Source organism: Salvelinus alpinus, chromosome 15 (assembly GCF_045679555.1).
Source record: "Salvelinus alpinus chromosome 15, SLU_Salpinus.1, whole genome shotgun sequence".
NCBI lineage: Eukaryota > Metazoa > Chordata > Actinopteri > Salmoniformes > Salmonidae > Salvelinus > Salvelinus alpinus.
Genome location: NC_092100.1, coordinates 4,562,441 through 4,588,626, shown reverse-complemented (window position 1 = coordinate 4,588,626; position 26,186 = coordinate 4,562,441). Strand labels below are relative to the sequence as shown.

At 41.4% G+C, this 26,186-nt stretch overlaps 1 protein-coding gene across 1 annotated transcript in view; it reads left to right on the top strand.

Moving 5' to 3' along the window:
• The window catches only part of inpp5d (inositol polyphosphate-5-phosphatase D), a 61,178-nt gene that overhangs the window by 3,858 nt on the left and 31,134 nt on the right, over nt 1–26,186 (top strand). Inside the window, exons 3-7 of the mRNA XM_071342296.1 lie at nt 11,544–11,679; nt 18,467–18,632; nt 19,228–19,368; nt 21,796–21,886; nt 25,774–25,851. Coding sequence (XP_071198397.1) covers nt 11,544–11,679; nt 18,467–18,632; nt 19,228–19,368; nt 21,796–21,886; nt 25,774–25,851 — 612 coding nt within the window. The remainder of the gene's footprint in view (nt 1–11,543; nt 11,680–18,466; nt 18,633–19,227; nt 19,369–21,795; nt 21,887–25,773; nt 25,852–26,186) is intronic.

The window sequence follows — 26,186 nt, the reverse complement described above, 5'->3', positions numbered from 1 at the left end:
ATGGCGTAGCAGTCAGACGTCTTTGTCTTTGTCCTGTCATGTCCCTTGTATATATATTTTTATATATTTTTCTTCACATATCTTTAAAAAATATTTTCCTAAACCTCTACTTCTAAATACTCTCCTGCAACCCGCCTCATCCAATGTGGAGTGGATCTGTTTTTTTTCTAAAGTATTTCTATTTACTTTGGATCTGGAATCTCTCAACTGAAGCTAGCCAGCTAACTAGCTACCAGCTATCAGTCAGCAAACCACTGCTAGCGGTCATCAGCTAACCTTTAGCTCGGAAAGCTCTCGTCAGTTCGTACAACGTGACTCAAACCAGAGCATAACGGACCTATTTTTTTCTCTCCATATCCCCGGATTCCTACCGCAAACTCTGAACCTTTTCATCTGGATCTTCGCAACTAGCTAACCGCAATCCCGGGTGATTACTCCTGGCTAGCGTTTTCATCCCGGAGCAAGCACCAATTAGCCTGAAGCTAGCCCGGCTAGGGCTCCTGGGCTACCACTGAAGCCCACTCCTGGGCTACAATATCCGGACCCCTTCTACTGCCGGTACGGGGCACGGAACCCCGCCGATCCAATACGACTGGAATACCGACATAATCTGCCCGAGGATTCCAACAGGCCCCTCCGGCACGACGTCCACTGAAGGCCCATTCTGCTAACCGCGGCCTGCTAGCTACCTAGAGCTACTTGGAACCCTACTAATCCACGACTGGTCTATCGACGTCACCTCACGAAGAGGCAAAAACAGACTTACCCCCATCGCGACGTCCCCCAAAGGCCCTTCTGCTAACTTGCTAGCCCCGGTCTACTAACTGCTAGCTTGCTAGCCCCGGTCTGCTAACTGCTAGCTTGCTTGCCCCGGTCTGCTAACTGCTAGCTTGCTTGCCCCGGTCTGCTAATTGCTTGCTTGCTAACCCGGTCTGCTAACTGCTAGAATGCTAGCCCCGGTCTGCTAACTGCTAGCTTGTTAGCCCCAGCCTACTGCTGCTAGCTTGTTAGCACCGGCCTGCTAACTGTCTGAATCGCCGTGTCCCCAGCCAGCCCAACCACTCACTGGACCTATATGTTCACTTGGACGCATGCCTCTCCCTAATATCAATGTTCCTCATCCATTACTGTCCTAGTTAGTGATTACTGTCTTATTTCACTGTAGAGCCTCTAGCCCTGCTCAATATGCCTTAACTAACCATGTTGTTCCACCTCCTACATATGTGATGACATCACCTGGTTTAAACGTCTCTAGAGACTATATCTCTCTCATCATTACTCAATGCCTAGGTTTACCTCCAATGTACTCACACCCTACCTTGCCTTTGTCTGTACACTATGCTTGAAATCTATGCTATCGTTCCCAGAAACCTGCTCCTTTTACTCTCTGTTCCGAACGTGCTAGATGGCCAGTTCGTATAGCCTTTAGCCGTACCCTTATCCTACTTCTCCTCTGTTCGTCTGGTGATGTAGAGGTGAATCCAGGTCCTGCAGTGCCTAGCTCCACTCCCACTCCCCAGGTGCTCTCATTTGTTGACTTCTGTAACCGTAAAAGCCTTGGTTTCATGCATGTTAACATTAGAAGCCTACTCCTTAAGTTTGTTTTACTCACTGCTTTAGCACACTCTGCCAACACGGATGTCCTAGCCGTGTCTGAATCCTGGCTTAGGAAAACCACCAAAAACCCTGAAATCTCCATCCCTAACTATAACATTTTCCGACAAGATAGAACTGCCAAAGGGGGCGGTGTTGCAATCTACTGCAGAGATAGCCTGCAGAGTTCTGTATTACTATCCAGGTCTGTACCCAAACAATTCGAGCATCTACTTCTAAACATTCACCTTTCCAGAAACAAGTCTCTCACTGTTGCCGCTTGCTGTGGACCACCCTCTGCCCCCAGCTGTGCCCTCGACACCATATGTGAATTGATTGCCCCCCATCTATCTTCTGAGCTCGTGCTACTAGATGACTTAAACTGGGACATGCTTAACACCCCGGCCATCCTACAATCTAAGCTTGATGCCCTCAATCTCACACAAATTATCAATGAACCTACCAGGTACAACCCCAAATCCGTAAACACGGGCACCCTCATAGATATCATCCTAACTAACTCGCCCTCCAAATACACCTCTGCTGTTTTCAATCAAGATCTCAGCGATCACTGCCTCATTGCCTGCATCCGTAATGGGTCTGCGACCAAATGACCACCCCTCATCACTGTCAAACGCTCCAAAAAACACTTCTGCGAGCAGGCCCGGGTATCCTGGAATGACAATGACCTCATCCCGTCAGTAGAGGATGCCTGGTTATTCTTTAAAAGTGCCATCCTCACCATCTTAAATAAGCATGCCCCATTCAAAAAAAATTGAACTAGGAATAGATATAGTCCTTGTCTGCCCTTGACCAGCACAAAAACATCCTGTGGCGTTCTGCATCAGCATCGAATAGCCCCCGTGATATGCAACTTTTCAGGGAATATAGGAACAAATATACACAGGCAGTTAGGAAAGCTAACTTTTTCAAAAGGAAATTTGCATCCTGTAGTACAAACTCAAAAAAGTTCTGTGACATTGTAAAGTCCATGGAGAATAAGAGCACCTCCTCCCAGCTGCCCACTGCTCTGAGGCTAGGAAACACTGTCACCACCGATAAATCCACTATAATTGAGAATTTCAATAAGCATTTCTCTACGGCTGGCCATGCTTTCCACCTGGCTACCCCTACCCCGGTCAACTGCACCCTCCACAGCAACCCGCCAAAGCTGCCGCGGTCATCCCCCTCTTCAAATGGGGTGACACTCTAGACCCAAACTGCTACAGACCTATATCTATCCTACCCTGTCTTTCTAAGTTCTTCGAAAGCCAAGTTAACAAACAGATTACCAACCATTTCGAATCGCACCGTACCTTCTCCGCTCTGCAATCTGGTTTCAGAGCTGGTCATGGGTGCACCTCAGCCACGCTCAAGGTCCTAAACGACATCATAACCGCCATCGATAAGAGACATTACTGTGCAGCCGTATTCATCGACCTGGCCAAGGCTTTCGACTCTGTCAATCACCACATTCTTATTGGCAGACTCGACAGCCTTGGTTTCTCAAATGATTGCCTCGCCTGGTTTACCAACTACTTCTCTGATAGAGTTCAGTGTGTCAAATCGAGGGCCTGTTTGGTAGTCTCTATGGGGGTACCACAGGGTTCAATTCTCGGGCCGACTCTCTTCTATGTATACATCAATGATGTCGCTCTTGCTGCTGTTGATTCTCTGGATCCACCTCTACACCATTCTGTATACATCTGGCCCCTCTTTGGACACTGTGTTGACAAACCTCCAGACGAGCTTCAATGCCATACAACTCTCCTTCCGTAGCCTCCAACTGCTCTTAAATGCAAGTAAAACTAAATGCATGCTATTCAATCGATCACTGCCCGCACCTGCCCGCCCGACCAGCATCACTACTCTGGACGGCTCTGACTTAGAATACGTGGACAACTACAAATACCTAGGTGTCTGGTTAGACTGTAAACTCTCCTTCCAGACTCACATTAAGCATCTCCAATGCAAAATTTAATCTAGAATCGGCTTCCTATATCGCAACAAAGCATCCTTCACTCATGCTGCCAAACATACCCTCGTAAAAATGACCATCCTACCGATCCTCGACTTCGGCGATGTCATCTATAAAATAGCCTCCAACACTCTACTCAACAAATTGGATGCAGTCTATCACAGTGCCATCCATTTTGTCACCAAAGCCCCACACACTACCCACCACTGCATCCTGTATGCTCTCGTTGGTTGGCCCTCACTTCATACTAGTCGCCAAACCCACTGGCTACAGGTTATCTACAAGTCTCTGCTAGGTAAAGCCCCGCCTTATCTCAGCTCACTGGTCACCATAGCAGCACCCACTCATAGCACGCGCCCCAGCAGGTATATCTTACTGGTCACCCCCAAAGCCAATTCCTCCTTTGGTCGCCTTTCCTTCCAGTTCTCTGCTGCCAATGACTGGAACGAACTGCAAAAATAACTGAAGCTGGAGACTCATATCTCCCTCACTAGCTTTAAGCACCAGCTGTCAGAACAGCTCACAGATCACTGCACCTGTACATAGCCCATCTGTAAACAGCCCATCTATCTACCTCATCCCCATACTGTATTTATTTATTTATCTTGCTCCTTTGCACCCCAGTATATCTACTTGCACATTAATCTTCTGCACATCTACCATTCCAGTGTTTAATTGATATATTGTAATTACTTCGCCACCATGGCCTATTTATTGCCTTAACTCCCTTATCTTACCTCATCTGCACACACTGTAAACAGACTTTTTCCCTTCTTTGTTCTACTGTATTATTGACTGTATGTTTGTTAATTCCATGTGTAACTCTGTGTTGTTGTATGTGTCGAACTGCTTTGCTTTATCTTGGCCAGGTCGCAATTGTAAATGAGAACTTGTTCTCAACTGGCCAACCTGGTTAAATAAAGGGTTAGGGTTATATATATAAATACCTGGTTAAATAAAGGTGAAATTAAAAAATAATAATAATAATAATGTTGGGCGGTCCGTCAGAAAGTCCAGGACCCAATTGCACAGGGCGGGGTAGAGACCAAGGGCCTCCAGCTTGATGATGAGCTTGGAGGGTACTATGGTGTTGAATGCTGAGCTGTAGTCAATGAACAGCATCATTACGTAGGTATTCCTCTTGTCCAGATGGGTTAGGGCAGTGTGCAGTGTGATGACAATTGCGTCGTATGTGGACCTGTTGGGGCGGTGTGCAAACTGAAGTGGGTCTAGGGTGGCCGGTGAGGTGGAGGTGATATGATCCTTATTAACTAGTCTCTCAAAGCACTTCATGATGACAGACTGTTTATTGTAGTCCACTTCCAGGTGTTGGGTGTTACTGGGTATTTTAAGAGACATTTCTCAATTTCTCATGCATCAGACAACTTCTGCTTTTGCTTTCAAAGCCTTCAGAAATGAAGACAGACCATATGTGGTGGGAGAGTTCTGGAATCTAGCATTTTTTGTGAATATTGTATCATTCCATTATGTTTATGCATTGCACCAAATCGACTTGTAATTGTTTGCATGGTGTTTGGGCCAATGCAAGTCAGGGGCCAAAATATGAGCGCTCTGTAAAACTAGACACTTGATATTAACTGTGACTTGCTTTGGCTGTAAATTAGTTACACTGCTTCTGTCCTCTTCAATAAACAGACTGTACACTACAGTCTCTATTCAGTAAACAGACTGTACACTACAGTCTCTATTCCAATAACAGACTGTACACTACAGTCTATATTCAGTAAACAGACTGTACACTACAATCTCTATTCAGTAAACAGACTGTACACTACAGTCTCCATTCAATAAACAGACTGTACACTACAGTCTATATTCAGTAAACAGACTGTACACTACAGTCTCTATTCAGTAAACAGACTGTACACTACAGTCTCTATTCAGTAAACAGACTGTACACTACAGTCTCTATTCAGTAAACAGACTGTACACTACAGTCTATATTCAGTAAACAGACTGTACACTACAGTCTCTATTCAGTAAACAGACTGTACACTACAGTCTCTATTCAGTAAACAGACTGTACACTACAGTCTATATTCAGTAAACAGACTGTACACTACAGTCTCTATTCAGTAAACAGACTGTACACTACAGTCTCTATTCAGTAAACAGACTGTACACTACAGTCTCTATTCAGTAAACAGACTGTACACTACAGTCTCTATTCAGTAAACAGTCTGTACACTACAGTCTCTATTCAGTAAACAGACTGTACACTACAGTCTCTATTCAGTAAACAGTCTGTACACTACAGTCTCTATTCAGTAAACAGACTGTACACTACAGTCTCTATTCAGTAAACAGTCTGTACACTACAGTCTCTATTCAGTAAACAGACTGTACACTACAGTCTATATTCAGTAAACAGACTGTACACTACAGTCTCTATTCAGTAAACAGACTGTACACTACAGTCTCTATTCAGTAAACAGACTGTACACTACAGTCTCTATTCAGTAAACAGACTGTACACTACAGTCTCTATTCAGTAAACAGACTGTACACTACAGTCTCTATTCAGTAAACAGACTGTACACTACAGTCTCTATTCAGTAAACAGACTGTACACTACAGTCTCTATTCAGTTAACAGACTGTACACTACAGTCTATATTCAGTAAACAGACTGTACACTACAGTCTCTATTCAGTAAACAGACTGTACACTACAGTCTCTATTCAGTAAACAGTCTGTACACTACAGTCTCTATTCAGTTAACAGACTGTACACTACAGTCTCTATTCAGTAAACAGTCTGTACACTACAGTCTCTATTCAGTAAACAGACTGGAAATACAGACTGGAAATACAGTCTCTATTCAATAAAGGGTGTGTACAACACAGCAGCTGTAGCCCCATCCTCTCTGCTCTCTCTGTCACCCAGAGGCTGTGGTTGAGATTGAAATACATTTGGTTATTAGACATTATTATACATGCCCTTATTACTGTGGCAGTCAGAATATTCCAAACCTGGAGACCAGTGCACAGTTAGATAGATTAGATTCGTTTTTTAATTGATCTATTGTAGCTGGAAAGCATGAAAGACATCAATGCTGATTCACAACTTCATGAGTTTTAACTTGCACAGAAATGAAGGGTACTGTAGATCCTACAAGCTACTTTACTAATGTTGAAGGGTACTGTATATCCTACAGGCTACTCTGCTAATGTTGAAGGGTACTGTAGATCCTACAAGCTACTCTACTAATGTTGAAGGGTACTGTAGATCCTACAAGCTACTCTACTAACGTTGAAGGGTACTGTAGATCCTACAAGCTACTTTACTAATGTTGAAGGGTACTGTAGATCCTACAAGCTACTTTGTTAATGTTGAAGGGTACTGTAGATCCTACAGGCTACTCTGCTAATGTTGAAGGGTACTGTAGATCCTACAAGCTACTTTGTTAATGTTGAAGGGTACTGTAGATCCTACAAGCTACTCTACTAATGTTGAAGGGTACTGTAGATCCTACAAGCTACTTTACTAATGTTGAAGGGTACTGTAGATCCTACAAGCTACTCTACTAATGTTGAAGGGTACTGTAATTCCTACAGGCTACTCTACTAATGTTGAAGGGTACTGTAGATCCTACAAGCTACTCTACTAATGTTGAAGGGTACTGTAGATCCTACAAGCTACTTTACTAATGTTGAAGGGTACTGTAGATCCTACAAGCTACTTTGTTAATGTTGAAGGGTACTGTAGATCCTACAGGCTACTCTGCTAATGTTGAAGGGTACTGTAGATCCTACAAGCTACTTTGTTAATGTTGAAGGGTACTGTAGATCCTACAAGCTACTCTACGAATGTTGAAGGGTACTGTAGATCCTACAAGCTACTTTACTAATGTTGAAGGGTACTGTAGATCCTACAAGCTACTCTACTAATGTTGAAGGGTACTGTAATTCCTACAGGCTACTCTACTAATGTTGAAGGGTACTGTAGATCCTACAGGCTACTCTACTAATGTTGAAGGGTACTGCAATTCCTACAGGCTACTCTACTAATGTTGAAGGGTACTGTAGATCCTACAGGCTACTCTACTAATGTTGAAGGGTACTGCAATTCCTACAGGCTACTCTACTAATGTTGAAGGGTACTGCAATTCCTACAGGCTACTCTACTAATGTTGAAGGGTACTGTAGATCCTACAGGCTACTCTGCTAATGTTGAAGGGTTTTGTAGATCCTACAGGCTACTCTGCTAATGTTGAAGGGTACTGTAGATCCTACAAGCTACTCTGCTAATGTTGAAGGGTACTGCAATTCCTACAGGCTACTCTACTAATGTTGAAGGGTACTGTAGATCCTACAAGCTACTCTGCTAATGTTGAAGGGTACTGTAGATCCTACAGGCTACTCTACTAATGTTGAAGGGTACTGTAGATCCTACAGGCTACTCTACTAATGTTGAAGGGTACTGTAGATCCTACAGGCTACTCTGATAATGTTGAAGGGTACTGTAGATCCTACAAGCTACTCTGCTAATGTTGAAGGGTACTGTAGATCCTACAAGCTACTCTGCTAATGTTGAAGGGTACTGCAATTCCTACAGGCTACTCTGCTAATGTTGAAGGGTACTGCAATTCCTACAGGCTACTCTACTAATGTTGAAGGGTACTGTAGATCCTACAGGCTACTCTACTCATGTTGAAGGGTACTGTAGATCCTACAAGCTACTCTACTAATGTTGAAGGGTACTGTAGATCCTACAAGCTAATCTACTAATGTTGAAGGGTACTGCAATTCCTACAGGCTACTCTGCTAATGTTGAAGGGTACTGTAGATCCTACAAGCTACTCTACTAATGTTGAAGGGTACTGCAATTCCTACACGCTACTCTACTAATGTTGAAGGGTACTGCAATTCCTACAAGCTACTCTACTAATGTTGAAGGGTACTGCAATTCCTACAGGCTACTCTACTAATTTTGAAGGGTACTGCAATTCCTACAGGCTACTCTACTAATGTTGAAGGGTACTGCAATTCCTACAGGCTACTCTACTAATGTTGAAGGGTACTGTAGATCCTACAGGCTACTCTGCTAATGTTGAAGGGTACTGCAATTCCTACAAGCTACTCTACTAATGTTGAAGGGTACTGCAATTCCTACAGGCTACTCTACTAATGTTGAAGGGTACTGTAGATCCTACAGGCTACTCTGCTAATGTTGATCAAAAGCTTCTTCCTCTTTCAGTTGCAGGAGGTTTTAAATGATCCCCTAGTGTGGGCGTATGACAAGCCACAAGGTTCATCTCGTGGTGCTTAACAGAAAATAACGGAAACTTCACAAAGAGAAACAACATCCACAGTGGCAGTGAAAGGGGCTATAAAAAAAAAAACAGGTGACTTGGTATTTAATACGCCCTTGGAATGTAGCCTAACAGTAGAAATTCCTTTATAACAGTATGTAAGCTGGATGGTCGTTATAGAAGAAAAACCTATCATTCAAACAACATGACCAGAAAGATCTATACCTGCACCAGAAAGATCTATATCTGCACCAGAAAGATCTATATCTGCACCAGCAAGATCTATACCTGCACCAGAAATATCTATACCTGCACCATAAATATCTATACCAGCACCAGAAAGATCTATACCTGCACCAGAAATATCTATACCTGCACCAGAAAGATCTATACCAGCACCAGAAATATCTATACCAGCACCAGAAAGACCTATACCTGCACCAGAAAGATCTATACCTGCACCAGAAATATCTATACCAGCACCAGAAATATCTATACCAGCACCAGAAAGATCTATACCAGCACCAGAAAGATCTATACCAGCACCAGAAATATCTATACCTGCACCAGAAAGATCTATACCAGCACCAGAAATATCTATACCAGCACCAGAAAGATCTATACCAGCACCAGAAAGATCTATACCAGCACCAGAAATATCTATACCTGCACCAGAAAGATCTATACCAGCACCAGAAAGATCTATACCAGCACCAGAAAGATCTATACCAGCACCAGAAAGATCTATACCAGCACCAGAAATATCTATACCAGCACCAGAAAGATCTATACCAGCACCAGAAAGATCTATACCTGCACCAGAAAGATCTATACCAGCACCAGAAATATCTATACTAGCACCAGAAATATCTATACCTGCACCAGAAAGATCTATACCTGCACCAGAAAGATCTATACCTGCACCAGAAAGATCTATACCTGTACCAGAAAGATCTATACCTGCACCAGAAAGATCTATACCAGCACCAGAAATATCTATACCAGCACCCGAAATATCTATACTAGCACCAGACATATCTATACCTGCACCAGAAAGATCTATACCAGCACCAGAAATATCTATACTAGCACCAGAAATATCTATACCTGCACCAGAAAGATCTATACCTGCACCAGAAAGATCTATACCAGCACCAGAAATATCTATACCTGCACCAGACATATCTATACCTGCACCAGAAATATCTATACCTGCACCAGAAAGATCTATACCTGCACCAGAAAGATCTATACCAGCACCAGAAATATATATACCAGCACCAGAAATATCTATACTAGCACCAGAAATATCTATACCTGAACCAGAAAGATCTATACCTGCACCAGAAAGATCTATACCAGCACCAGAAATATCTATACTAGCACCAGAAATATCTATACCTGCACCAGAAAGATCTATACCTGCACCAGAAAGATCTATACCTGCACCAGAAAGATCTATACCTGCACCAGAAATTAAGCACCAAGTAGAGAAATAAGAATATGTTGTGCTCTCTAGTTCTAGCCTGTGACTGATGTTTTGCTCTGTAGACTCCTAGCCTGTGACGTATGTTTTCCTCTCTAGAGTTCTAGCCTGTGACTTATGTTGTCCTCTCTAGAGTTCTAGCCTGTGACTAATGTTGTGCTCTCTAGAGTTCTAGCCCGTGACTGATGTTGTGCTCTGTAGACTCCTATCCTGTGACTAATGTTGTGATCTCTAGAGTTCTAGCCTGTGAATAATATTGTGCTTTCTAGAGTTCTAGCCTGTGACCGATGTTGTCCTCTCTAGAGTTCTAGCCTGTGACTGATGTTGTGCTCTCTAGAGTTCTAGCCTGTGACTGATGTTGTCCTCTCTAGAGTTCTAGCCTGTGACTGATGTTGTCCTCTCTAGAGTTCTAGCCTGTGACTGATGTTGTCCTCTCTATAGTTCTTGCCTGTGACTGATGTTGTGCTCTCTATAGTTCTAGCCTGTGACTGATGTTGTCCTCTCTAGAGTTCTAGCCTGTGACTGATGTTGTCCTCTATAGAGTTCTAGCCTGTGACTGATGTTGTCCTCTCTATAGTTCTAGCCTGTGACTGATGTTGTCCTCTCTAGAGTTCTAGCCTGTGACTGATGTTGTCCTCTCTATAGTTCTAGCCTGTGACTGATGTTGTCCTCTCTAGAGTTCTAGCCTGTTGCTGATGTTGTCCTCTCTAGAGTTCTAGCCTGTGACTGATGTTGTCCTCTATAGAGTTCTAGCCTGTGACTGATGTTGTCCTCTCTATAGTTCTAGCCTGTGACGGATGTTGTCCTCTCTAGAGTTCTAGCCTGTGACTGATGTTGTCCTCTATAGAGTTCTAGCCTGTGACTGATGTTGTTCTCTCTAGAGTTCGAGCCTGTTGCTGATGTTGTCCTCTCTATAGTTCTAGCCTGTGACTGATGTTGTCTTCTCTATAGTTCTAGCCTGTGACTGATGTTGTCCTCTCTAGAGTTCTGGCCTGTGACTGATGTTGTCCTCTCTAGAGTTCTAGCCTGTGACTAATGTTGTGCTCTCTAGAGTTCTAGCCTGTGACTGATGTTGTCCTCTCTATAGTTCTTGCCTGTGACTGATGGTGTGCTCTATAGACTCCTAGCATGTGACTGATGTTATTACTAGACTCAGTATGATGTGCCACTAACCAGTGTTTGTTGTGTCTCTGTCTCTGTCTATGTCTCCAGGCCTCTGAGGGTGTCCCTATCCGGTTCTTCTCTGTGCTTGCTGACCTGGTGGAGACGTACTACAGTCCCAACATGGGTCTGGCTACACACCTGCAGTTCCCTGTTCAGAAAGAAGAGGAGCCAGAGGAGGAGCCAGGTCAGATAATAACCTGCTTATTATCTTTCTGTGTTTCAAAGGGTACCCTGTGGGACCTGGTCAAAAGTTCTCTCGTATTATGCTTTGCTACAGCTGAGCTAACCCAAGGTAGCTTGGATCTGAGCTAACCCAAGGTAGCTTGGATCTGAGCTAAGCCAAGGTAGTTTGGATCTGAGCTAACCCAAGGTAGCTTGGATCTGAGCTAACCCAAGGTAGCTTGGATCTAAGCTAACCCAAGGTAGCTTTGATCTGAGCTAACCCAAGGTAGATTGGATCTGAGCTAAGCCAAGGTAGCTTGGATCTGAGCTAACCCAAGGTAGCTTGGATCTGAGCTAACCCAAGGTAGCTTGGATCTGAGCTAACCCAAGGTAGCTTGGATCTGAGCTTACCCAAGGTAGCTTGGATCTGAGCTAACCCAAGGTAGCTTGGATCTGAGCTTACCCAAGGTAGCTTGGATCTGAGCTTACCCAAGGTAGCTTGGATCTGAGCTAACCCAGGGTAGCTTGGATCTGAGCTAACCCAAGGTAGCTTGGATCTGAGCTAACCCAAGGTAGCTTGGATCTGAGCTAACCCAAGGTAGCTTGGATAAAATAAAATAAAACGTTATTAGCCACATGCGCCGAATACAACCGGTGTGAGTGAACCTTACAGTGAAATGCTTACTTACAAGCCCTTAACCAAGAATGCAGTTTTAAGAAAATACCTTAAAAAAAAGTAAGAGATAAGAATAACAAATAATTAAAGAGCAGCAGTAAATAACAATAGCGAGGCTATGTACAGGGGATACCGGTACAGAGTCAATGTGCGGGGGCACCGGTGTCGATGTAATTGAGGTAATATGTACATGTAGGTAGAGTTATTAAAGTGACTATGCATAGATAATAACAGAGAGTAGCAGCAGTGTAAAAGGGGGGGGGGGAAATGCAAATAGTCTGGGTAGCCATTTGATTAGATGTTCAGGAGTCTTATGGCTTGGGGGTAGAAGCTGTTTAGAAGCCTCTTGGACCTAGACTTGGCGCTCTGGTACTGCTTGCCGTGCGGTAGCAGAGAGAACAGTCTATGACTAGGGTGGCTGGAGTCTTTGACAATTTTTAGGGCTGTCTTCTGACACCGCCTAGTATAGAGGTCCTGGATGGCAGGAAGCTTGGCCCCGGTGATGTACTGGGCCGTACGCACTACCCTCTGTAGTGCCTTGCGGTCGGAGGCCGAGCAGTTGCCATACCAGGCAGTGATGCAACCCGTCAGGATGCTCTCGATGGTGCAGCTGTAAAACCTTTTGAGGATCTGAGGACCCATTTCAAATCTTTTCAGTGTCCTGAGGGGGGAAAGGTGTTGTTGTGCCCTCTTCACGAATGTCTGGGTGTGCTTGGACCATTTTTTGTTGGTGATGTGGACGCCAAGGAACTTGGGGCTCTCAACCTGCTCCACTACAGCCCCGTCGATGAGAATGGGGACGTGCTTTGTCCTCCTTTTCCTGTAGTCCACAATCATCTCCTTTGTCTTGATCACGTTGAGGGAGAGGTTCTTGTCCTTGCACCACACGGTCAGGTCTCTAACCTTCTCCCTATAGGCTGTCTCATCGTTGTCGGTGATCTGACCTAACCCAAGGTAGCTTGGATCTGACCAAACCCAAGGTAGCTTGGATCTGACCTAACCCAAGGTAGCTTGGTGGTCCCAGATCTGACCTAACCCAAGGTAGCTTGTTGGTCCCAGATCTGTTTATGTTGTATAGCCAACTTCTACTGTACCTCAATAACTCCAGTAACCCTGCACACTGTAATTATGGTGGTGGCCCTGAGCCTGTATATAGCTTGCATTTCCTACTATATACTTTGAAACTTGAAACCTCTAATACCTGCCCAAATAATCAGTAAGGAAAATGTGGGTTTACTTTTCCCCGAAGAGGCAATAGAAGAAGACAAAACGATCTATCGAACGTATTTTGTCGTGTCGTCATAGCGATCTCTGACTTGTGTTCAGACTGGCTCAGGTGGAACTAACTTAAACTTGCACCTTTTTTTCCCGATGCTGAATTGAATGTCATTAATTAATTAATTTAATTAATAACATTAATAACTTCTTATGGCTGCATCCCGTTACCGGGATCGATATGACAGCAGCCAGATAAAGTGCAGGGTGCCAAATTCAAACAACAGAAATCTCATAATTAAAATTCCTCAAACATACATGTGTCTTATATCATTTTAAAGGTATTCTTGTTGTTAATCCCACCAAAGTGTCCGATTTCAAATATGCTTTTCAGCGAAAGCACTACAAACGATTATGTTAGGTCACCATCAAACCACAATAAGCACAGCCATTTTTCCAGCGAAAGATAGCAGTCAGAAAAAGCAGAAATAGAAATAAAATGAATCACTAACCTTTGATGATCTTCATCAGATGACACTCATAGGACTTCATGTTACACAATACATGCATGTTTTGTTTGATTAAGTTCATATTTATATTAAAAAAATCAGAGTTTACATTGGCGCGTTACATTCACTAGTTCCAAAAACATCAAGTGATTTTGCATAGCCACATCGTTTCAACAGAAATACTCATCATAAATGGAGATGATAATGCAAGTTATACACATGGAATTATAGATATACCTCTCCTTAATGCAACCGCTGTGTCAGATTTCAAAAAAACTTTCTAAATGTAAAAGTAATCCAAGAAGTAATCATCTAGTTGTGTATCTGTAATCTGATTACAATATTTTTAGCTGATAATGTAATCCGATTACAATATTTGTAGCTGATAATGTAATCTGATTACAATGTTTGTAGCTGATCATGTAATCTGATTACAATATTTGTAGCTGATCATGTAGTCTGATTACAATATTTGTAGCTGATAATGTAACTGATTACAGGTTGTTTTTTAATAATCAGATTACATACAATCAAATACTCTCCAACACAGTTAAGGTAGATACACTAAATCAAATCAAATCAAATGTATTTATATAGCCCTTCTTACATCAGCTGATATCTCAAAGTGTTGTACAGAAACCCAGCCTAAAACCCCAAACAGCAAGCAATGCAGGTGTAGAAGCACGGTGGCTAGGAAAAACTCCCTAGAAAGGCCAAAACCTAGGAAGAAACCTAGAGAGGAACCATGCTATGAGGGGTGGCCAGTCCTCTTCTGGCTGTGCCGGGTGGAGATTATAACAGAACAAGGCCAAGATGTTGAAATATTCATAAATGACCAGCATGGTCAAATAATGATAATCACAGTAGTTGTCGAGGGTGCAAGAAGTCAGCACCTCAGGAGTAAATGTCAGTTGGCTTTTCATAGCTGATCATTAAGAGTATCTCTACCGCTCCTGCTGTCTCTAGAGAGTTGAAAACAGCAGGTCTGGGACAGGTAGCACGTCCGGTGAATAGGTCAGGATTCCATAGCCGCAGGCTACATGACCAAAAGTATGTGGACACCTGCTCGTCGAACATCTCATTCCAAAATCATGGGCATTAATATGGAATTGGTTCCCCCTTTGTTGCCATAACAGCCTCCATTCTTCTGGGAAGGCTTTCCACTAGATGTTGGAACATTGCTGTGGGGGACTTGCTTCCATTCAGCCACAAGAGCATTAGTGAGGTCGGGCACTGATGTTGTGCAATTAGGTCTGGCTCGCAGTCTACGTTCCAATTCATCCCAAAGGTGTTCGATGGGGTTGAGGTCAGGGCTCTGTGCAGGCCAGTCAAGTTCTTCCACACCAATCTCAACAAACCATTTCTGTATGGACCTCGCTTTGTGCACAGGGGCATAGTCATGCTGAAACAGGAAAGGGCCTACCCCAAACTGTTGCCACAAATTTGGAAGCACAGAATCATCTAGACGATGTTCAGCACTCGGCTGTACTGTTATGTGAGCTTGTGTGGCCTACCACTTCGCGGCTGAGCCGTTGTTGCTCCTAAATTCTTCCACTTCACAATTACAGCACTTACAGTTGACCGGGGTAGCTCTAGAGGGGCAGAAATTTGACAAACTGACTTGTTGAAAAGGTGGCATCCTATGACAGTGCCACGTTGAAAGTCAATGAGCTCTTCAGTTAGGCCATTCTACTGCCAATGTTTCTCTATGGAGATTGCATGGCTGTGTGCTCGATTTTATACACCTGTCAGCAACGGGTGTGGTTGTAATAGGCAAATCCATACATTTGAAGGGGTGTCCACATACTGTACTATATGTAGTGTCTTTACATGTAAAGTGGGGCACCATAGTCATTGAGGTAGATATATACATGTTAACAGGAGTATTGGAGTCATTGAGGTAGATATATAACAAATACAATGCAAATAGTCCGGGTAGCATAGCGGGATTTCTTATAAGTGTCCGGGTTAGAATCCCGCTCCTTGAAAGCAGCAGCTCTACCCTTTAGTTCGATGCGGATGTTGCCTGTAATCCATGGCTTCTGGTTGGGGTATGTACGGTCACTGTGGGGACAACGTCATCAATGCACTTATTGAGGAAGCCAGTGACTGATGTGATGTACTCCTCAATGCCATCAGAAGAATCCCGGGAACATATTCCAGTCTGTGCTAGCAAAACAGTCCTGTAGCTTAGCATCTGCGTCATCTGACCACTTCCGTATTGAGCGAGTCAGTGGTACTTCCTGCTTTAGTTTAGCTTGTAAGCAGGAATCAGGAGGATAGAGTTATGGTCACATTTGCCAAATAGAGGGTGACGGAGAACTTTGTACACATCTCTGTGTGTGGAGTAAAGGTGGTCTAGAGTTTTTTTTTCTCTAGTTGCACATGTAACATGCTGGTAGAAATTAGGTAAAACAGATGTAAGTTTTCCTGTATTAATGTCCGCTAGAGCACCGCCTCCGGATGAGCATTTTCTTATTTGCTCATGGCTTTATACAGCTCGTTGAGTGCGGTCTTAGTGCCAGCATCGGTCTGTGGTGGTATATAGACAGCTAAGAAAAATATAGATGAAAACTCTCTTGGTAAATAGTGTGGTCTACAGCTTATCATGAGATACTCTACCTCAGGCGAGCAAAACCTAGAGACTTCCTTAATATTAGATGTTGTGCACCAGCTGTTATTTATAAATAGACACAGACCACCACCACTTGTCTTACCGGATGCACAGAAAACCTACCACAGCTGTATGTTATCCATGTCGTCATTCAGCCACGACTCGGTGAAACATAAGACATTACGTTTTGTTTTTTTTACCTCCTTTTTCTCCCCAATTTCGTGGTATTCAATTGTTAGTAGTTACTGTCTTGTCTCATCGCTACAACTCCCGCACGGACTTGGGAGAGGCGAAGGTCGAGAGCCATGCGTCCTCCGAAACACAACCCAACCAAGCCGCACTGCTTGTGTTAAAACACAGCACGCATCCAACCCGGAAGCCAGCCGCACCAATGTGTCGGAGGAAACACCGTACACCTAGCGACCTGGTCAGCGTGCACTGCGCCCGGCCTGCCACAGGAGTCGCTAGTGCGCGATGAGACAAGGATATCCCTGCCGGCCAAACCCTCCCTAACCCGGACGACGCTAGGCCAATTGTGCGCTGCCCCATGGGCCTCCCAGTCGCGGCCGGCTTACGACAGAGCCTGGGCTCGAACCGATGCAGTGCCTTAGACCACTGCGCCACCCGGGAGGCCCCGATATTACAATTTTTAATGTTCCGTTGGTAGGATAGTCTTGATCGGAGCTCATCCATTTTATTATCCAGTGATCGCACGTTGGCTTGTAGGACTGATGGTAGAGGAGGGTTACCCACTCGCCATCGGATCCTTACAAGGCACCCCGACCTACGTCCCCGATATCTCCGTCTCTTCTTCATGTGAATCACAGTGATTTGGGCCTTGTCCGGTGTCTGAAGTAAATCCTTCGCATCCGACTCATTAAAGAAAAAATCTTTGTCCAGTACGAGGTGAGTAATTGCTGTCCTGATATCCAGAAGCTCTTTTCGGTCATAAGAGACGGTGGCAGAAACATTATGTACAAAATAAGTTACAAATAACGCAACAAAACACACACAATAGCATAATTTGTTAGGAGCCCTTAAAACAGCTGCCATCTTCTCCAGCCTCATTAATGAGAATGTGGACTTGGTCTTTTACCAAATAGGGCTATCTTCTGCATACCACTCCCCTACCTTTTCAAAACACAACTGATTGGCTCAAATGCATTAAGAAGGGAAGAAATTCCACAAATTAACTTTCAGCAAGGCACACCTGTTAATTGAAATGCATTCCAGGTGACTACCTCATGAAGCTGGTTGAGAGAATGCCAAGAGTGTCCACATCTGTCATCAAGGCAAAGGGTGGCTACTTTTAAGAATCTCAAATATAAAATATATTTTGATTTGTTTAACACTTTTTTGGTTACTACATGATTCCATATGTGTTATTTCATAGTTTTGATGTCTTCAATATTTTTCTACAATCAAGAAAATAGTCAAAATTATGAAAAACCCTTAAATGAGTAGGTGTGTCAAAACCTGGTACTGTACAGTATATACATATTAACAGGAGTACTGGAGTCATTGAGGTATATATATACATGTAAACAGGAGTACTGGAGTCATTGAGGTAGATATATAGTTGTAAACAGGAGTACTGGAGTCAATTGAGGTAGATATATAAACATGTAAACAGGAGTACTGGAGTCATTGAGGTAGACATATACATGTAAACATGAGGTAAAGTGACTGGAGGTGCTATTACTCAAGTAGTAGTAATTAAAGTACTACACAGGGGTATGATACTGATACTTTCATTATGTCTAACAGTTTGACTGTTGTGGTTGTTCGTCTCCAGATCCAGTTAAATACCCGCCTCAGCTACCACCCAGGAACTTCTCAGGAGGGCTGTCAGCCAATGGCAGTAAAGAGACCCACGGGGGAGAGTCACAGACTTCAGAGCTAGCCTGTGCTTCCCTGAGAGATACATACCTACAGAGGCTGCAACATTTGGACATGTCTAAGTATGCTAATTTGGGTCCACACAATCTTCTCAGAGTGTTGATCTGAAGGTCCCACCCTATCCGATGTAATCTTATTCGTTATTGATCAGGCAAAAATGTATCTTAGATCAGCACTTTTGATTTGCTAGGTTCTGGCCTTTCTAGGGAGTTTTTTCCTAGCCACCGTGCTTCTACATCTGCATTGCTTGCTGTTTGGGGTTTTAGGCTGGGTTTCTGTACAGCACTTTGTGACATCGGCTGATGTATAAAGGATTTTTTAAATTGTATTTTATTTGATACACTGAGACACTTCTCATTCTACCATGAGCTGCAAAATGCTGATTGACTGTCTTCAGTAGTATTGTGTTACTGACAACATGTTGCATTGTGTTACCCAGCTGCCAATCTTTCAGTTAGGCATCAACAAACTAATCACACTGACAGATCAAATAAAATAAAATCCAATTTATTTATATAGCCCTTCTTACATCAGCTGATATATCAAAGTGCTGTACAGAAACCCAGCCTAAAACAGCAAGCAATGCAGGTGTAGAAGCACGGTGGCTAGGAAAAACTCCCCGATAAACTCCCTGACTGATAATTCATTGTCTTCCAGCCTGCCAGAAGAGCACCAACAATCCATCCAGGAATACTTCCACACGTCACTCCGTCTCGATGCTGAGCAAGCCCAGAATGGGAATCCCAACCTTCCCCATCTGAAAAAGCTCACTATGGGAATTTGCAAACATCTTAACAGGTACAGTAGACTTACAGACAATAGCTAGTGTAACCGATGTGAAATGGCTAGCTAGTTAGCGGTGGTGCGCGCTAATAGCGTTTCAATCGGTGACGTCACTCGCTTTGAGACCTTGAAGTAGTGGTTCCCCTTGCTCTGCAAGGGCCGTGGCTTTTGTGGAGCGATGGGTAACGATGCTTCGTGGGTGACTGTTGTTGATGTGTGCAGAGGGTCCCTGGTTCGCGCCCGGGTTGAGGCGAAGGGACGGACTAAAGTTATATTGTTACACTAGCTACAGTGGTGTCCCAAATTGTTGACACCCTTGGTGTGGTGACCACTAATCGGTTGAATACCCTGGGCGAGAGGTGGTTGAAGCAGCATAAATTGTTTTTATTGACACCCTTGGTAAAGATTAGCAATGATGACTGTATAAAATAAATCAAATCGAAAACTGAGCTATATTGAATGCATCAACAACAAAAAATGGGGGAAATTATAATATGTTATACTTGTACTTTTGCTCAGAGAAAGAGATTTTGTTTAACAAGTAATGTATTTTTTTCTCAAGAAGGTAGGGGTCAAAATTATTGACCGCCGTAAATATTCTTATATATAAAGTCATCAAAAGTTTAGTATTTTCTCACATATTTTTACCACACAATGACTACATTACCAATAACAGGGGAGGTTAGCATGTCTTGGAGGTATATGATCGAACCTCTCACCACTACCAATAACAGGGGAGGTTAACATGTCTTGGAGGTATGATCGAACCTCTCACCATTACCAATAACAGGGGAGGTTAGCATGTCTTGGAGGTATGATCGAACCTCTCACCATTACCAATAACAGGGGAGGTTAACATGTCTTGGAGGTATAATCTAACCTCTCACCACTACCAATAACAGGGGAGGTTAGCATGTCTTGGAGGTATATGATCGAACCTCTCACCACTACCAATAACAGGGGAGGTTAGCATGTCTTGGAGGTATATGATCGAACCTCTCACCACTACCAATAACAGGGGAGGTTAGCATGTCTTGGAGGTATATGATCGAACCTCTCACCACTACCAATAACAGGGGAGGTTAGCATGTCTTGGAGGTATGATCGAACCTCTCACCATTACCAATAACAGGGGAGGTTAACATGTCTTGGTGGTATGATCTAACCTCTCACCACTACCAATAACAGGGGAGGTTAGCATGTCTTGGTGGTATGATCGAACCTCTCACCACTACCAATAACAGGGGAGGTTAACATGTCTTGGAGGTATAATCTAACCTCTCACCACTACCAATAACAGGGGAGGTTAACATGTCTTGGAGGTATAATCTAACCTCTCACCATTACCAATAACAGGGGAGGTTAAGAGACCCTGAGGGGGACCAAGAGGCATGGAGAGGCAGCCTTCAGTTACTATGCCCCCAGCCTTTAGTTACTATGCCCCCAGCCTTCAGTTACTATGCCCCCAGCCTTTAGTTACTATGCCCCCAGCCTTTAGTTACTATGCCCCCAGCCTTTAGTTATTATGCCCCCAGCCTTTAGTTACTATGCCCCCAGCCTTCAGTTACTATGCCCCCAGCCTTCAGTTACTATGCCCCCTGCCTTTAGTTACTATGCCCCCAGCCTCTGGAATAGCCTGCAAGAGACCCTGAGGGGGACCAAGAGGCATGGAGAGGCAGCCTTTAGTTACTATTCCCCCTGCCTTTAGTTACTATGCCCCCAGCCTGCCAGAGAACCTGAGAGGGGCTGAAACTGTGGACATATTTAAAAGAGATCTTGAAACACATATTTTTAGCTTTGCTTTTCCTTTTGGGTGCTTGTAAGTTGTTCAGTTCGTCATTCTTTTTTCCTGTAAAGGACATTGCGTTGTATTCTGTGTCTGAAATGTGCTGTATAAATAAAGCTTGATTTACTTTGATTAAACAATAATTTTTTTCCTGAGCAATTGCATTAATAGAAAATAAGATAATTTCCCAATTTTTTGGGGAGCATAAAATATAGCCCTGTATTTTAATTATTTATTATATTATATATGTATCTTTCTCGCTCATCATTATTATTCAGGTGTCAATAATTTAGACCCCTGCCTTTTTGAGAAGAAAAAATGATTACTTGTAAAACAAAATATTTCTCTGTACAATTCTATTCATATAAAATAATATAATTTCCCTTTTTATTTTTGCATCACTCAATATTGCCCAGTATTTTAATTATTTATTTTATACATTCACTATTGCTCATCTTTATCAAGCGTGCCAATAATTCCCAGACCCCACTGTATATATCTGCAACATTTAAAGCACTCAGCGTTCACTGTTAACAGCAGGGTTGTTATAGAAATTCCAACCCTGGGAAAACCAGCATTTGATTCACCCTAACTCTTGTGGGATGAATGAAGTATTTTCAGTTGAATTAACATTTCTGGTGCTCCTGTGTTGTCAGTGAGATCTCCCGTACCTTGCCCACTCTGGAGGCCTTTCAGAGGCTTCTAGACCAACAGCTGTCCCCGGTGGTCGGCCGAATGAGAAGTCAGGTGGGTTGTTTATTATAATTAATATGAGCCATTGTTTTAACGTCAACATTCAGTAAGGAGATGGGACAGTATGAGCTGCTATCAAGATGTTATTCATTTTTTACATCAGTATTCAATAAGGAAACAGGTCGGTATGAGGATCCATTCTAGACTAGAGGGTCTTTGTCGTTCTGTAAAATGAGTGATAATGCTATCTGATTGGAGGTATATAGATGCTACATGGTTGCAGGTGGCTATTATTAGCCCAGGTGGCTATGTGTAACTCTGTGTTGTCTGTTCACACTGCTATGCTTTATCTTGGCCAGGTCGCAGTTGCAAATGAGAACTTGTTCTCAACTAGCCTACCTGGTTAAATAAAGGTGAAATAAATAAATAAAAAAATTTAAAAAAATTAACCCTTTATCAGACACTTCTGTTTAGTGTTACTGTCATCTCTAGTCTAGTATACAGTATTTATATAATCTCTGGTCTAGTATACAGTATTTATATCATCTCTGTTAGAGTATACAGTATTTATATCTCTGGTCTAGTGTACAGTATCTATATTATCTCTGGTCTAGTATACAGTATTTATATCTCTGGTCTAGTATACAGTATTTATATCATCTCTGGTCTAGTGTACAGTATTTATATCTCTAGTCTAGTATACAGTATTTATATCTCTGGTCTAGTATACAGTATTTATATCTCTGGTCTAGTATACAGTATTTATATCTCTGGTCTAGTGTACAGTATTTATATCTCTGGTCTAGTGTACAGTATTTATATCTCTGGTCTAGTGTACAGTATTTATATATCTGGTCTAGTGTACAGTATTTATATCATCTCTGGTCTAGTGTACAGTATTTATATCTCTGGTCTAGTGTACAGTATTTATATCTCTGGTCTAGTATACAGTATTTATATCTCTGGTCTAGTGTACAGTATTTATATCTCTGGTCTAGTGTACAGTATTTATATCTCTGGTCTAGTATACAGTATTTATATCATCTCTGGTCTAGTGTACAGTATTTATATCTCTGGTCTAGTATACAGTATTTATATAATCTCTGGTCTAGTATACAGTATTTATATCATCTCTGTTAGAGTATACAGTATTTATATCTCTGGTCTAGTGTACAGTATCTATATTATCTCTGGTCTAGTATACAGTATTTATATCTCTGGTCTAGTATACAGTATTTATATCATCTCTGGTCTAGTGTACAGTATTTATATCTCTAGTCTAGTATACAGTATTTATATCTCTGGTCTAGTATACAGTATTTATATCATCTCTGGTCTAGTATACAGTATTTATATCTCTAGTCTAGTATACAGTATTTATATCTCTGGTCTAGTATACAGTATTTATATCTCTGGTCTAGTATACAGTATTTATATCTCTGGTCTAGTGTACAGTATTTATATCTCTGGTCTAGTATACAGTATTTATATAATCTCTGGTCTAGTATACAGTATTTATATAATCTCTGGTCTAGTATACAGTATTTATATCTCTGGTCTAGTGTACAGTATTTATATCTCTGGTCTAGTGTACAGTATTTATATCTCTGGTCTAGTATACAGTATTTATATAATCTCTGGTCTAGTATACAGTATTTATATCATCTCTTGTCTAGTATACAGTATTTATATCTCTGGTCTAGTGTACAGTATTTATATCTCTGGTCTAGTATACAGTATTTATATCATCTCTAGTCTAGTATACAGTATTTATATAATCTCTGGTCTAGTATACAGTATTTATATCATATCTAGTCTAGTATACAGTATTTATATCATCTCTAGTCTAGTATACAGTATTTATATCTCTGGTCTAGTATACAGTATTTATATCTCTGGTCTAGTATACAGTATTTATATCATCTCTGGTCTAGTATACAGTATTTATATCTCTGGTCTAGTGTACAGTATTTATATATCTGGTCTAGTGTACAGTATTTATATCTCTGGTCTAGTATACAGTATTTATATCTCTGGTCTAGTATACAGTATTTATATCTCTGGTCTAGTGTACAGTATTTATATCTCTGGTCTAGTGTACAGTATTTATATCTCTGGTCTAGTATACAGTATTTATATCTCTGGTCTAGTGTACAGTATTTATATCTCTGGTCTAGTGTACAGTATTTATATCTCTGGTCTAGTATACAGTATTTATATCATCTCTGGTCTAGTGTACAGTATTTATATCTCTGGTCTAGTATACAGTATTTATATCATCTCTGGTCTAGTGTACAGTATTTATATCTCTGGTCTAGTGTACAGTATTTATATCTCTGGTCTAGTGTACAGTATTTATATCTCTGGTCTAGTATACAGTATTTATATCATCTCTGGTCTAGTGTACAGTATTTATATCTCTGGTCTAGTGTACAGTATTTATATCTCTGGTCTAGTGTACAGTATTTATATCTCTGGTCTAGTATACAGTATTTATATCATCTCTGGTCTAGTGTACAGTATTTATATCTCTGGTCTAGTGTACAGTATTTATATCTCTGGTCTAGTATACAGTATTTATATCATCTCTAGTCTAGTATACAGTATTTATATCTCTGGTCTAGTATACAGTATTTATATCTCTGGTCTAGTGTACAGTATTTATATCTCTGGTCTAGTGTACAGAATTTATATCTCTAGTCTAGTATACAATATTTATATCTCTGGTCTAGTGTACAGTATTTATATCATCTCTAGTCTAGTATACAGTATTTATATCATCTCTGGTCTAGTGTACAGTATTTATATCTCTGGTCTAGTGTACAGTATTCATATCTCTAGTCTAGTATACAATATTTATATCTCTGGTCTAGTGTACAGTATTTATATCATCTCTAGTCTAGTATACAGTATTTATATCATCTCTAGTCTAGTATACAGTATTTATATCTCTGGTCTAGTGTACAGTATTTATATCTCTAGTCTAGTATACAATATTTATATCTCTGGTCTAGTGTACAGTATTTATATCTCTGGTCTAGTATTGAGTATTTTTATCTCTGGTCTAGTATACAGTATTTATATCTCTGGTCTAGTGTACAGTATTTATATCTCTGGTCTAGTATACAGTATTTATATCTCTGGTCTAGTGTACAGTATTTATATCTCTAGTCTAGTGTACAGTATTTATATCTCTAGTCTAGTATACAATATTTATATCTCTGGTCTAGTGTACAGTATTTATATCTCTGGTCTAGTATTGAGTATTTATATCTCTGGTCTAGTATACAGTATTTATATCTCTGGTCTAGTATACAGTATTTATATCTCTGGTCTAGTATACAGTATTTATATCTCTGGTCTAGTATACAGTATTTATATCTCTGGTCTAGTATACAGTATTTATATCTCTGGTCTAGTATACAGTATTTATATCTCTGGTCTAGTGTACAGTATTTATATCTCTGGTCTAGTATACAGTATTTATATCATCTCTGGTCTAGTATACAGTATTTATATAATCTCTGGTCTAGTATACAGTATTTATATCTCTGGTCTAGTGTACAGTATTTATATCTCTGGTCTAGTGTACAGTATTTATATCTCTGGTCTAGTATACAGTATTTATATAATCTCTAGTCTAGTATACAGTATTTATATAATCTCTGGTCTAGTATACAGTATTTATATCATCTCTAGTCTAGTATACAGTATTTATATCTCTGGTCTAGTATACAGTATTTATATCTCTGGTCTAGTATACAGTATTTATATCATCTCTGGTCTAGTATACAGTATTTATATCTCTGGTCTAGTATACAGTATTTATATAATCAAGTCCTTTGTGTTTTTAATGATATGACCTATGTGATGCGCTGAAGGCTGCCTCTACCCTATTCTTGGTTTATGTTGAATTCACGAATTCTGCTTTTAATTTCTAGGTGTCAACAGATTCAGGTCAAACTGTTTCCTTCAGGCTGGAACAAATGACCAAGCTGCTCTACTCCATCGAGGATAAAGTAATGTTTAACACTATTCTAAACTTAGGGCTTGTCCCATTCTCTAAATAGTGCACTTCTTTCGATCAGGGCCCATTGAGCTCTGGTCATAAGTAGTGCACTATATAGGGAATAGGGTTGCCATTTGGGACACAATCTTATTCTGACATTTGATTTTTTTGTATTCAACTTTAGCAACGTTAGCATTGTTAGCAATAGGTTGTTCATTTACTATTTCTTTCAATCGCTAACTGATCCTGGTGTATATGATCTCTCATATGTTGTAATGTATTTCCTGTTACACTTTGACCAAAACCAGACCAGACACAGAAACATACAGTTGAAGGAGTAATGCT